The 14,647-nt window shown below is 42.2% G+C and overlaps 3 protein-coding genes across 5 annotated transcripts in view; 1 reads left to right on the forward strand and 2 right to left on the reverse strand.

The window, feature by feature from the left end:
• Nucleotides 1-5,820, reverse strand: part of pds5b (PDS5 cohesin associated factor B) — a 31,165-nt gene extending 25,345 nt beyond the window's left edge. For both annotated transcript variants that reach the window (XM_030437503.1, XM_030437502.1), the window contains exon 1: nt 5,702-5,820. The gene's annotated coding sequence lies outside the window, so the exon portion shown is untranslated. The remainder of the gene's footprint in view (nt 1-5,701) is intronic.
• A 2,621-nt stretch (nt 5,821-8,441) lies between these two features.
• Nucleotides 8,442-11,527, forward strand: zar1l (zygote arrest 1-like). Its single transcript, XM_030437504.1, has 4 exons — nt 8,442-9,021; nt 10,698-10,790; nt 10,895-10,969; nt 11,069-11,527. The coding sequence occupies exons 1-4, from the start codon at nt 8,473-8,475 to the stop codon at nt 11,210-11,212; spliced, it is 861 nt and encodes a 286-aa protein (XP_030293364.1). The 5' UTR covers nt 8,442-8,472; the 3' UTR covers nt 11,213-11,527.
• A 312-nt stretch (nt 11,528-11,839) lies between these two features.
• fryb (furry homolog b (Drosophila)) overlaps nt 11,840-14,647 on the reverse strand; it is a 65,730-nt gene continuing 62,922 nt past the window's right edge. For both annotated transcript variants that reach the window (XM_030437501.1, XM_030437500.1), the window contains one exon: nt 11,840-14,617. In XM_030437501.1, the coding sequence (XP_030293361.1) occupies nt 14,359-14,617 (259 nt within the window). In that variant the 3' untranslated portion in view covers nt 11,840-14,358. The remainder of the gene's footprint in view (nt 14,618-14,647) is intronic.

A 14,647-nucleotide genomic window follows, 5' to 3' on the forward strand; every position in this document is an offset into this window, starting at 1 on the left:
CATTGTAAAACTATCTTAATAATGGAACAACAGTATTTTAGTCATTTTTAAGCAAACATTATTTCCCATATTTGCTGGATCTAGAATCTCAGAAGTGAGGATGCGTTGCTTTTTTTGTCTACTGCAGGGTAAACTAAATATCTTTGACTTTTTGATCCCCAGTTGCACAAAAGAAAAAAATCAGAAGATGTTATACAGTGGGCTATGGAAAATAAAGCACCTTTCTATCATACTATTTTCATACTGTAACCCTGGTAAGCTCAATATTTTAATGAAAAGCTTAAACTCCAATACTGCCATCCAAGCAGAATTGGGCTAATTGAAATATTATCGAAATCGCAATATGGTCAAGGGCAAATTGTAAGAGCAGCAATTTTTTTGTTGAAGGTCAACTGTGTCACAACATAACCTTATAATGAAGCATTGTGGGGTTACAGAGATGCCCCATCCTAGAAATATAATCTCCAGACATAAGGGAACATGCTTCTTTGACAAAGACCCCAGTAAAGGTCACATCATCATCATTTTTATCCCTGTGAAAATGAAAAACAAAAAATTGTGACTCGTATAACAATTGCGAGATCTGTCAAAGAAATCATTCACAATGTGATTTTTATTTCTTATTGTTCACCCCATTGCAATTTGTATTTCTATATTCCAAACAATAAACAACAAAGGGTGCTCTCCTGCACAGCCTGCATTCCTCTTTGATTTCAGTCCGTAACAAACATTTCATCTCATCTTCATCTGTAGTAAGCTATGTCTGAAATTTAATTCTATTAGGTACCTTGTTAAGAGGCCAATTGATGTGATTTCATAGAAAGTCAAAAAGCAGTATGGGTTACGCATAATTTCCCCCAATATGGTCAAAATAGACAAATGACAAATAAAAGAACAGATACTGGACAGAATCTGATCTATAGTCTTTCCCTGATTATTGTCTAGAGTAGGGTTGAAATGGTATGAGATTTTCATGGTATGATAACCAACTTAGAAAACACCACAGGTTCAGAGTATATGATATTACACAATTATCATTACTATTATTAGTTACAATGACCCTTAAAGCAAGGAAAACTCAAACGGTTTTCATGATTTGAAATAAGTTTTTTTTTTTCCTGGTTTTAAAAGCTGCATTACGGTAAAGTGATGTAATCTTGTTCTAATATATCCCTTTAGCCTCTTAGTCATTATGTTCACATTACCGATTATCTTTTTATCCTAAATCTCATCGTGCTACTGTTTTGTGAAAGTAGCAATATTCATCCCTACAATAGTCACAATAATAATATTGAGGTATTTAGTCAAAACTATTATCCTGAGCATCAGAATATTGATGTATATATTGTGTGAAGCAAACCCATATACTGTTTCAAGGTCATATCGCCCAGTCCTAACTTCATGGTATACCGCTGCAATCTTTATTTGGAGTTCAGACCAGTGCAGAGGCAGCACTTGCTGACAACCTGTTTTGATTGGTAAAGTACCGAACTTGTCTGAAGTGTGATTTGCACAGGCATTAGTGGCTGCTACGTTTCTCTGCACTGCTTTCAAATCAGAAATTATTACAACAACCACCACCTCTCCCAGGGGAAAACACGTTTTTAATCTCTTTGAAAAAATAAACCACAAAATCACTGCATAATGTTACCTACACTTTATATTAATGTACAGACAATTTTCCCTTGCAAATACTAGCCCCACTCACACTGCCCTTTGAGTGCGGGGATCCTGCACCAATTATCCACATCCTTCTCTGTTAGAGTTTCAGATGCAGCGAGGGGTTAAATTTCTCTGCAGCTCTGATGCACCCCCGAAGGTAGTATCAGAAGCGAACTAGCATCTGCATGAATGGATAAGCTAGAGACGCGGAGCGGGGGGGGTGTCAGTTTGCTGGTGTTCGCAGTCTGATAACTAAACAGATCCTCCGTGGAAAAGCCTCTGTCATCCTATCTGTCCTACCAACTCTTCCACAAATTTCCGCCCGAAAAACAGCACGTCCCCGCAAAAAACTTTTACTCACCAAGTGTTTGTCTCCTTCCAATATTGTGTTGCTGTCGTTACCGTCTAAAATCCCAGAGACGGGGAACAAACAAAGGCGGAGAATTGGCACACTCCTTTGCGGAGATAATGCGGAGACTCTGTGTGTAAACTACTACGGTCTTCTTTGCATCATCTCACAATTTATGTTGTTTTCATCATCGAAGCAGTCTGGGTCAGTAGGTCGGTGGTCTGACAAAAGCACTTGCTGGGTTTGATTTAGAGACTAAACTGTGAGAGAGAGTTTTGAATAACAACCAAACAATTTTCTGCAGCTGTACTTGAGCTTTTATAAACACATAGACACACAAATGCAGAGCAAAAACCCACACACACTGACTGGACGCTGGCAGACGGCCAAATTGCTCCATTCTGACCTTCTTTCCACCCCACAGCTGCTGCCAAATTTGAGTCCATCTCTCTCTCGCTCTACCATGCTGACACACACATTTAAACCAATCAGAGTGGAGTATTTTCTCGACCTGGGGGTGGGCCTGTCTGGGTAACATTCACCAGGGAATATTTCACTTTAAATAAGAAGCGGCGGTAAATGGTCACACAAGCTTTGCCCAACACTAAATCTCTTGAACATGGGCTACTTTCAACTTAATACTTGTTTATCACAGTAAAAAACACATTTGGCCCTCCCACCATGGCTTTCAATCTGTTCGCTGCTTCTTCTCTCCCCACTTCGGCCCTTTCAAAACAGCTGCCAGATGAAATATGAAGACCGAGAGCAGTGCCCCTAACCTAATCTGAACCTTGATACAGACATCCTTTTGTTTTAACCCTGTTGGTGATCACCAGTTAGAGAGCAACTGTCAGCGGGCAGAGGAAGGACTGGACACCAGTTGGTTGAACTCAACGACCTCCATGTGGGCACTCACACAAACACAAAGTGGGGGAAACAGACTGAACAGGGGCACGCAGTCAAAGAGGTTTCATTCGCCCAAGATGAAATGAACCAACATTTTCTGAACGGTGCACGTCTCTGCCAAATCTGAACCAGTGAAGGCCGGCCAGAAACAACAATGAAGCAGAGAAGGAGGTACAGAAATAAGCCCAAAGGTTATGAGAGAATGAGACAGAGGTTGGAGTAAACCTTCAAAAGAAGCCACAATGCAATGGAAGCCCATAGGACATGACACCAACAAACACGCTACACTGCTGGGGCATGTCTTAGATCATCGGGCAGAGGCAGTACCTCCCCTGTGCCCATTCAACACAAGCAAACCATCAGCGAGAGACAAGCTAAAGACTATCATTGTGGCTTTGTAGAACGAGCATTTGACCAAACATAATTTCGCTCAGTTAGTTGGCAGAAATAAAGTGGAAGGGTTGGAGCCTTCATTAGTTGTAGCAAGGGGGCAAACGAAATACCGAAACCAAAAAATCAACTCCAACCAGAACTGCTGCAAAGTGGTTCCTGATGAAACAGTCCATGTGGTTTTGTGCAAAGCCATTTTAAAGGACGAGTTTGCACAAAAATGAAAATTCATGAATTATCTGCTAAGCCTCATGCCAACGGAAAGTCGAGAGAGGTTTTTGCAGTCCACAAAACAAATTTCTGGAGCTTCACACAGCCAAACAGCCCTGCACCGTTCCCCTTAACAACTGAAATCCATGGGGACTCGTTTTAAAACTTTGGCTCCATACAGCTCGTCCATTGTAATCTTCAGACGCCCAGACATCCCAAATCAATTTGAAAAGACAATATGTACACTCAATGGACGGTCGAGCTTGTGCACCACTTCAGACGAGGTGCGCCCTATAAAGAAGATTTCAGCTTTATAAAGGGTATAACATCTGATTGAGGTTCTCATTGCTTCCACAGACTTTAATTATGCCAAATTAGCTGTTTTGAGCCATTTTTATATTTCTCTATTATAGTTGTTGCCATTTTGCTGTTATAATATAAAAAAAGCAAAGCCTGATGAAAAGATTAGGGTCTACCAATATTGCTTTTTCAGGTCCGATACTGACACTGATTATTAGAAATCAAGTACACTTAAATCTGATATTTGGGAACGATATTCATTTGCAGTAGAAAAACAATTAAAATCTTTTAAGGTCGATCCAAATTCTTATGTACAATTTTCAGCTACTTCCTCTCCACTACATTTATTGTGATAAATTTAGTTACTAGTTACTTTGCAGTTTCAGATTTTTCAGTGTTTATATGCCATTGATGTGATGTGTTACCATGTGTGCCAGGATGCTGCATCAGGTCCAAAGAAGCACATTTGTAAATCACTTTAATACCAAATATCGTACAGGGCCAATAATCATTCTGCCTCTCGAAAGGTTAATAACATAATTAAAACACTTTAGGTGAAAGTAAATAGATGATAAGCGAGGAAGCAGAAACACGATCATTTAGTTTGGCAATGCTACAATATATCTATACATTAAATTAAAAAAATTCTGGAAACTTAATTAGACAACACTGCTTTTACGTGTGATGTGGTAACAAATTCCTAATACAACGTTCTATACAACCAAAATCCTTATTACATAGCTACACAATCACATATTTCAGACACTTCTTACAACCTGTAATCTCTTCACCACTCTGCAGTGTTGATGGTGACACACAATAATCACAGCTGTCAAAACAAATGCACTGCAGCACTCTGGAGGTGACTGTCCTCACCCATACAAAATAACAAGCAGTGTCCTTTTTAGAAAAAAAAAAAAAAGAAAAGAAAAAAAAACTCCGGTCTCTGTGTCCTCGCTTAAAGCCTTTTGTTGTTTGCAGACATATTCATAACAATGAGGGAGCACGGGACCAGGTATATCGCTTTAACTCATGCAGTCCTCATCAGTAAAAGTGAGATATTCCGCTGGCATCTGGTCTATTCGAGCAGATTAAATAGCTACACGTTTTACGATGTGAGGCGTTGTGCGCTAATAAAGGGCAATGCGCCTTTTACTAGTAGATCATAACACTCAGAGTTAGAACGTAGATAATTTTGCGTCGGAGCGGACACCGGACTACTATCAGCATTAGGTTTGCAGTAACCCCACAATTACGCTAATGTGAGTTCATGTTAATGGGTAAGGGGGGGCGGGTTTATGAATAGATGCTTATTGTAATGACACAACAGCATGCCAAGGCCAGGTACTATGATATAGCCAGACTGCCTTGTTGTTGTACTGTTGACCGTAGCTAATCTAGTTAGCTGCGGCTAGCTAGCTGTTCTGCACATCTCGCTAGCAAACACACTGCCTAGCGTAACTGAGCTAACAGCTAACGTTAGCAGCAGCAATCTCAGTGACAGAGGGCGGACAGAGAGTAGCGTTGCACTCAACAAAACAGCCGACTAGCCGCCGTTATATCCCCATCGAAACCCCGACCACGGCCGTACCACCGAGCCGAGTCACTGTTTGCTCCTGCTGCTGGCACACCGAGCCCAGCGAATGTGCTAGTATTTCACTAGCTAACCATTTTGCGCCGCAGGACCATGTCAACCAGCGCCGTGAATCCGACACGGCTGCCGAGAACACAGGCGAGCGAGGCGGGCTGCGCTCCACCTATTATCGCTGGAAAGCGGGCTGCTCCGCGGACACATCCTGGGTTATATATTGTTTTTCACAGCGGCGTCGGAATATACGGCGCCATTTCAGTCGAAATGATTTGCTAATTTGTGTATTTTCTTACCTGATACAGTGAATTGTGATCAATCGTGTCCTCCTCTGCAGCTCTCTTCCCCCTCCTAGCTCCAAAATGGCGCCAATATGTATAGATTGAGTGCCCATGGGTACAAACCATAAACGAGTGTGTAGCGCCACCTATAGAGCGAGGCCGTGTCGGGCTGCTGAGTCCTTCAAATCATGCTGGTGTTGTCCTTTGACTTCATGTCGATAATTATAAAATCAGCTTTTTAAAAAAGATCGAAAATCCAACACAGTAATGACTTCATCATTATATTTGAATCACTATTATTATTTTTTTCTTATTATTATTGTAATAAAATAGCTATAATGTATTCGCCAACTTTATCTACAAACACTAAAATATTTGTAAGAAAAATAGGCCTAATTTACAGAGAATGTACAATGTTATACTGTACTGTTTTTAAAGTGAAAAATAACTGTCATTTCAGGGCATGTAAAGAAGGTTTGCTCAGAATGTGGATCATAGTATTTGTATTTTATTTTACTCTTTTGAAGAAAACCTTTCCGATGGTTGTAATGCAAAAATAAGGGACACAATGCCTTTATTATTCATTCATATTAGTCATTATTTATTATTCATGATATAAAAAAAAATGCAACAGTTAGCCCACAGCCTACAAGTAAACAGACACTGAAATAGGAGCACGATGTGTTTATGTGTTTACAGAAAAAGTACATATTGAATCACGGGACAATTCTGAGTTGCCTTTAACACCTTGAGTTCTGTTTTCTCACTCTAAAAATCAGAATTCCCACAGCCCCTGAACGCACCAGCAGTGTCTCATATCAGATTTTTTTTTTTAGTGCGAAAAAGACTTCATAAATGAGACATATTCACAAAAAGCAAAAATGTTCTCATTAGGGGATGGTATTCATGTATTTGTACTGCTGCCTCTCAATAGTGCTATTTATTTTTTAAAAGGTATTCCTGTCTATTAAAATGGATTTTTATCAAATCGGTGTGCGTCTATTTATCCTGCCTTTTCTCAGATACAATTAAGTCTATTATAGAGCCATTGATTTTTTCCGTTTCCTTTGCCCCGTTACCTATTCATAGGATGTATCTCCATGCAGGAACATCTGCTCCTCTTTTACATTACAGGTGCATTTACTTTGGTTACACTTGTCATTTTATGATGCCAATTGCTGATGTCCTGAAAAACGCACACGATTTTGAACCACTTCAAAGGTTTACAGACCTTTAAACTAAAAGGAATAGATGCCTCCCAGATCATTGCTTGCTTTGACTTTCTATGACGGGTCTCGGCCAGTATGAGCTATAGGGGGAGCTCCAATATAGGCTAACATTTCACATGGGGCCTCCTCAAATCCATACTTCAGAGAGATATAAACATTAATACCAAGCACGATCCAAGAGCAAAATGTTTCAATGATTAGCTTTGAGGCATCATTTGTTAAAGTGGTTTGAAGTACAGACCTGCAGATTAGTGGGCACTTTTGTGGTATTTGTGCTGCTGAATGAAAAGCTTTAATGACAGTGAATTTAATATAATTTCATGCTGGGGAAAAATAGAATAGACGGGCATGATTTGAAGTCTCCCTCTAGTCAAAAATGTGTTTTTCCTCTTGTCCGTACAGTTGCATGTTTGAGCATCACTGTGCAAATTGATGCACATGCAGAGTTTGACACTAGAAGGTTGTTTTTTTTTTTCACATTACTCTGCTGTAGGCGTCAAATTTTCTCTGTGCTCGTGGGAAATCTAATTTTAGGAGTCGGGACTATGAGCATGATTTGTGACATCGCAAATAGGAAGCCATCTGTAAACCAATCCAATATTCAGCATACCCAAGTGTGATGTGGTCACTTGGATCCACCAGTGCACAAACACTGAGAGACATCTTGTGTCCAGCAGTTAAAGGTGCTATTTATCAGAAAAATTGAGTTTTGAATCTCATTCCCAGCTCATCAATGAATGATGCTTTGGGATTGCGATTCAATAATCAACATTTCTTAGAAATAGCACCTTTAAACTTGTGAAATGGAAAATATCTGCATATTTATATACTATCACATTTACATCACGTAACACTTTTAATTAGGGAATAAGAGTAGGTGTCATTTAAAGGATTTTAATTTGGTAATTATCTTTATTTCCTGACACAGATGTATTATATGCCTTAAAGGACAAGGACACAAAATTAAAACTGAATCATTATCTATCCATTATCTCGTGGATGGAAAGTTTGGGGAAGTTTGCGTAGTCTGCAAAACATTTATGAAGCAATATTTTCCTAATCAACTGAAGTAGATGGGGATTAAAACACACACACACACACACACACACAAAACGGCTCCTGACAACTCGTCTGATGTCCTACACCTTCGACAAGTAGATGTTGTGTGCTAACACTTTTAGTTTCGCGGCAACAGAAGAATTAGTATTAAAAGATGAGGGCTGAATTTTCGTTTTGGGGTGAACCTATCCTTTAATACATGTGTGGAGGGGATTACTGAATAACACACTTTAACAGACTAAAACCATTTGACTTAAATCAGATGACCTCATTTAAACAAACAATTACTGAATCTAAACATCCTCTCTGAATGAGCAAACAATATACCCTCGACATTTAGCCCATTGTCCTGTGTGACGTCTTTAAACACTCTGATTCTGCCTGTATGGCCTCTCAATCAGGCCTGCACGCCCCTGTTCTCAATCAGCCAATTAGTGCTGCGAGCGGGCGACTAAAACCCCCAGCGGGGAGCCTCTGGACTGCTTTCATTGCTCCAGGATGGAGAGGTTCCTCTCCACGTTTCCACCCTACAGCGTCTGCGCTCCGCCGGTTCAGGACGGCGGCTGGATAAAGAGAGATGGCCGCTTCATCACCCCGCAGGGCCTCAACTACCTGGAGCTCTGCAAGGCCATCATATCCCAGGTCGGCCCCGGCGTGCCCCCTGCCCTCAAGAGGGCCCTCACCAAAGAGTGTGGCGTGCAGGTGAACGCCAAAGTGGATAAGGTCGTGCAGTGCTCGCTGGGTCCCAAAACGCTCCTCTGCCCGGAGGGGGACCATCACGTGTGCTCCAAGAGCCCGGAGCCGCTGACGCCACCGTGCCACACGCCGCCCGTGAGCAACCTGCGCTTCCTGCGGCCCGTCTCCATCTACTCCCCGGTGTTCGACCGCAGGATCCACCTGAAGAAGCTGTGCAGCGACGGCGGAAGCGAGGGCGAGGCTGAGCAGGCAGAGTCTGACAAGGATGCTGAGGCGGATCAGAGCGGCGAGGACACGGTGAAGGACTTCAGGACAGCTTTCCACCGCTCCTCAAAGGGCTCCAACTTCCAGGTAACCCTGAAGAGATTTCCCACAATCCTGCTGTGCAATACAAGACAATATGAGGGGAGGGGCAAAAACGGCATCTGCTGAGCACCATCATGTCACCCTTTCCCTGCAGCTCCCTATAAATTGTACACAGGCCCAGAAATAATAAAGTGTGGTAGTTTGATTCAGTACATGATTTCCAAATGTGGAGCACAGAAGCACACAGTTGAAAAAATGAAGGTCTTTAAATTGGATTAGATACAGGCAGGAGTTCAGGACAATCCATCACAAGTCTCATCTTAAGGCCATCAACATGTTGGTTAAGGCTACCTGACAAATCCTCCATTTGATGAGCACAAGTAAGACACGTTTCTTATTCTAGCACCTTTCAGCAACAAATCAAAATGTAACACTACATGTGAAAAGGTCAAGGAAAAATGTGTAACTAGTAAAAACGTCCTCAGTTGATTGCTTACGTCAAGACCATTTTTTTTTTCCTTGCAATGAAATTTTATGTTCAGATATTCAAATAAGACACGCTCCAATCAATATTAGTAATATTACTAATATGCAATATTAGTAGATTTTATACTAATATTGCATACAATTCCACAACAGAAATCTGAACGTCAGATAAAGCCAGGTCCAAACCTCCTGTGTCAGTGTGTCAAGAAAGCGGAAAATGGACATAAAATGTACACGACTCAGAATTAGTTGGGGGATATTGGGGTTATGAATGCATGTATGAGTAGTTGTGCAGTAAAAGTCAAGTGATGTGTTGCGTTATTTTTGGGAGACGGGGAAAGACCATATTCACAAAAACGCAAACTTAAAAATTCAGATGTGTCACAGAAAAACAAAAACAAAGAGAAAGACTAAAATATCCCCAACTGATTTTGAGTACTGTATAAATCAGGCTTTGAATGATACATTACCGGAAACCTGAAGAACATGGATAGGAATGCAACTGTTTTATTGTATGTAACTCCTGAACTGCAGTTTAAACCTGAATCTGTCTGAAATTGGACATCTCGTTTCAACTGGAAGACGCTGTGTCTGTGCTGTCTCCCCTTAAAGAGAACTTAAAAAGGAATTTAGACACGAAACTCAAACTGATATAAATAGGATTTAAGAAGGTTTAAATGGAATGGATCAACAAGAACTAAAATTTAATGATAAACGAAATAAAATGCATGGTGTTTTGAAGCCCCTGAAGTTATTGGGTTATTTTTCCCACCTCACCCACTTTGTGATACGTCCTTATTTTGTAAGTCGAGGCTTGGTGTTTCCTGCATGAATGCTTTCACTCAGTATACCATACAGATGGACCTACTTGCATTGTGAGATCACGTCATTTTGTGCCATGTAGAGCTGGTATGATTACTCGGATCAGTCATCGACTATCAAATTGACCGCCAGCTATAATTGATCGGAGTAAATTATGTCAACATTTTCTGGTTTCTTTACTCGTCTATGAGGGTAAACTGAATTACCTTTTTGGATTGTGGACAACAAGCTACATTCGAGGACACCATCTTGCTTTCTGATCACCATTTTTAAATATTTTATAGACCAAACAACTAATAGAATGATCAAGAAAATAATCACTAGATAAATCACAAATGAGAATAATTGTTAGTTGCAGCCCTACTGCCATGGCTCTGTGCACAAATGAGTCTGACGTTTTGTTTTCTTATTAGTTCCTGGAGCAGAGGTATGGCTTTTTCCACTGCCGGAAGTGTAACATCCGGTGGGAGAGTGCTTATGTGTGGTGCATCTCTGGAACCAGTAAGGTAAGATGTCTCGTTGTTTTACCATGTGCTGACTTATGTTTGGCAAAAATATGCATTCATTATAATAATAAAAAAAATAAAAAAAAAATGTAAACTCTGGTTAGGTGTACTACAAGCAGCTCTGCCGGAAGTGTCAGGTGGGTTTTAACCCCTACAGAGTGGAGTCCATCCTCTGCAAGGTATATTTAACAACTTCTTTTTTTTTTTTTAAAGTGAAGAATCACTTGTATACGGTGTAAGTGCAATAAGTGATTCTTTCATTCACTTCACTGTCTCAGGGCTGCTCTCAGACCTGCTGCAGCTGCGAGAAGAAGCAGAGGCACATCAACATGAAGAGGCCTCACCGCCAGGACCTGTGTTGTCGCTGCAAGGGCATGAGGCTGTCCTGCGACGCCACCTACAGCTTCAAATACATCATCTGAGCACCCCCCCCCCCCTTCCCGGCTTTACTTTTACATGTCTGGAATCACCTGTAGACCTGATGACACTAATACCTGTGCACGTCACAGATTGGAAGTTGCCTCTAGTAACAAATTTCAAGAGATTGGTTTATTCTCCTGCCAGCGAGTAGATGAATCTCTGCCTTGGTTGTTTTATTTGAAGCGACTTCTTTAAAATAATAATAATGTAGGAATAAGGCTGTCTTTGTGTCCCTTCATTAATCCTGGGGTTTAAACATGAGAATATTTTTGTAAGAAGGAAAAAAAAGTTCTTGAAATAAACATTGCATCGCAAAAGTTGACTGAATTCTTCTAGATTAGACTGAATAGGCGCTCACTAATTTAGAACTTTGATCTGAGAGCTGTAGTAGATCAGTTGTGTTTGACTTGCGCTGCTTGAATTTATGCAACTTTTTATAATTTAATGAACCAAAATGTTATTTTGACTTTCAAAAATGTTCAATTCAGTACTGTTATGTCTGAAAAGGTCAACATGGCAGCTAAACACAACACTTGGGTTACAAAAATTTCTTTTTCTAGTACACTGAATCAAAATATATTTAAATATGTGATGGGGGGGGGAGGGCTTCGAGTGAAACGCACAAGAAGTAATTTTCATACGTCTTTTTACTGTGACACCGACTTGTACAGAGCATCAACTCAAAACAACTCCACAAAGGCTGTAAAAGTATTTACAAGGTGAAAAAACAAAACGACTACAGTCTCGATCTAAAAAGCTTTAAAAATGTGCAATTTCTTTGTTTGGCATGCACACACACACGTTCTCCCACACACAGGAAAAAAACAAAAAACAAAACATACCCGCATGAGCTCAAAGCTCCCTTTTGTACCTCATACAAACATATCTTTCAGATAAAATATGATTTTGTTAATAAATAGTTCAAACACTCCATACAGTACACAGAAGATGCATGCATGGCAGTTTGATTTGAGAGGACAAACATCAATATAAAACCGAAAGTCAAATGAGGGATTGGAGCTGATCGGATATAAATAGACAAAAGATATTTTGTACAGTAAATAACTTCTACAGGGAGAGTCACAAAAAAGGGCTGACGACAGGAAGTGTTTCGACTTCAGTAGTAGCAGATTTTTGTTTTGAACATCAACAAAGAGTGCTGAATGTCAGCATTTCCCTTACGTGTAAGGTAACTACATACCACACACAAACATATGCTACAATGGTTTGCGCGCCCATAACTAGAAACAGTATACAGAGAGACAAAAATATGTGTGTACACATGCACCATCCTCATGGCATGTGAACACATAAGGTCAGCGTGTTACAGTGTCGGACAGTGAGACATTTACAGTGTGTACCCTCACTAACGATGCTACCACTAGCCACAGAGGAGTGCACGGATAATGGCATGATTAGTCTACCAATGTTTACAACAGTAGTCAGGAGACGGGCTGTTTCACTGATACAGAATATAAACAGAGCAAGGGCAGCATGAGGAATTACGCTTGAATATTCTGCATCCGCTCTTCGTCCATCAGTCTTTCAGTCAGTCTGGAGAGGTCAGACTTTTAGGGGGCAAAAAAAGGGACGCTAGTACAGTAGAAAGCATTCAACTGGGTCATGCATTGCACAATGTCCTCCAAAGGAGGTGTCGAAAACAGTAGACACAACGGGAGAGAAAAGTCCATCCAGCGTTTTCCTTCTCAGTGAAAGTGACAGCCTTTTCTCTCACTGTAACATACCCTCCTTTCCTGTAACACCTTTTTTTAAAAACTAATACCAAAACTCCACTTAGTGCAATAGCGAAAAACTCTACCAGTGATGTTACATGGTTTCACGGGTAGTTTCCTCACTGTCTCTGGTGATACTACCAGCAGACTACCTGAAGGCGGCAGCAACAGTCAATCAAGTTCAATCAGTTCTTGAGTTCCTCTGGGAAGCGAGTTAAAAAAAATCCAAGCTTAGAGCCTTCACAGGTCCTCGGGCGCACAACAGATTAATGCTGAATGACGGCCATTACGCAGGACTTAAGCCAGGAGCACATCAATTTTACAACATGTGGCTGTAAAGCGAAAGCTAGCGCTCGCATAGAATCACATCAGGTCGTCTGTATCAGCAGGCAGCAATCTGTAGCATTTACGTCCCAGTATCGTCTGAGACAGAGTGAAAAATGTACAAGTGTGTCGTCTTCTCCTTGTCAGATTCATAATCTGCACAGGAATAGTTGGTTTCAGGCATTTGGATTCATAGGTCCTCTGGTATTGTACGTTTACGTCTCAGGTCTGGACGTCTGAAGGTTCAGCATTCAGGAGCCCCCCTGCTTTCAGTAGAGGCAGGGCAGCGTGCCCCACCTTCCCCAGGTAGCGAGTTAAGGGCGTTGCAGCACCACCGAGGGAGCAACAACAACCCCACACTGCAGCCTCTCCCGGGCCGGTGGGACAGGGGGGGGGTGGTGGAGGAGGAAGAAGGGATGAAGACGGGGCAGGCCCTCGGGTTAAGACTGTGTCATGGCTCGGTTGTGGGATTTGAGATGGGTTTGAGTGTTGGTATGGAGAGCGAGGGAAATGGGGGAGATGGGAGCCCCGTAGGGGAACGGGTGGAGCGTTTGAGTCAGAGTGCGCAAGCAGGGTGGGTTCTGAGGCTACTGTCGGGAGCATGTTAGATGTGAGGGACGATTTCAAGTGTTTGCTGCTGTGTAAATGTAACAGCGGTGAGCTGTGTGATGAGTGTCCTCTGAAAGGATGATAAACGTTCTCATCAAGATATCTTCGCCTCTGCTCTCGTGTGCGCGGCAGTGTAAAATCTGGTGTGTTTGTGCAGCTGTGCGATGAGAACAGGTCTGGGGGTTTGGGGAAATCAAGCAGAGAGGTATCAGAGTCTACAGTACATGAAGATGGGGAGAGCAGAGGAAGGTTTTGGTCTAAATATGGTTCTGGTGTTGAGAAGGTTGATAGGCAGGTATCTGTCTGGAGCCGTGCAGCCGCGGCAGCAGACACACAGGAGGAGGCAGCGGCCAGGTGTGCGGGTGCTGGGCCTCGTCTGCCGGCAGCGAGGGATGATGAGATGGTTTTGGGAGGGTCAATGGTTGAATCGACGGGGGAGGTAAGGGTGGGGATGGAGGGGGTGGGGGGCTCCTGAGCTCCTGTCAGAGGCTTGTCGCGGAGGCGCTGGAGTCGGGGAGGTAGGTTGTGACAACCCGGTACCCCTGGGCGCGGCGGATCATGTCGCGGATCTCCCCGTTGAGCTCCAGCAGCTTGGAGCAGATCAGGCTGAGGTCCTGGCGGGAACCGACCAGGGCGATGGTGCCCGTCTGCCCCAGCGTCTGGTGGCGAAAGTAGACGTTGAGCAGCGTCTGGACCTCGCTCTCTGAGCTGCCACCGAACACTCCGCTGGGCCACTGCCTCCTGAGATAAGGAGGCGCAACAGGTCAGTAT

The sequence above is a fragment of the Sparus aurata genome, chromosome 13 (assembly GCF_900880675.1).
Source record: "Sparus aurata chromosome 13, fSpaAur1.1, whole genome shotgun sequence".
Lineage (NCBI taxonomy): Eukaryota > Metazoa > Chordata > Actinopteri > Spariformes > Sparidae > Sparus > Sparus aurata.

Excerpts from the sequence above, each read along its gene's own strand:
- zar1l (XM_030437504.1), top strand. The coding sequence starts at position 8,473 with ATGGAGAGGTTCCTCTCCACGTTTCCACCCTACAGCGTCTGCGCTCCG. Across the intron at positions 10,791-10,894 it reads GCATCTCTGGAACCAGTAAG|GTGTACTACAAGCAGCTCTG; the intron begins GTAAGATGTCTC and ends AACTCTGGTTAG. Across the intron at positions 10,970-11,068 it reads TGGAGTCCATCCTCTGCAAG|GGCTGCTCTCAGACCTGCTG; the intron begins GTATATTTAACA and ends TCACTGTCTCAG.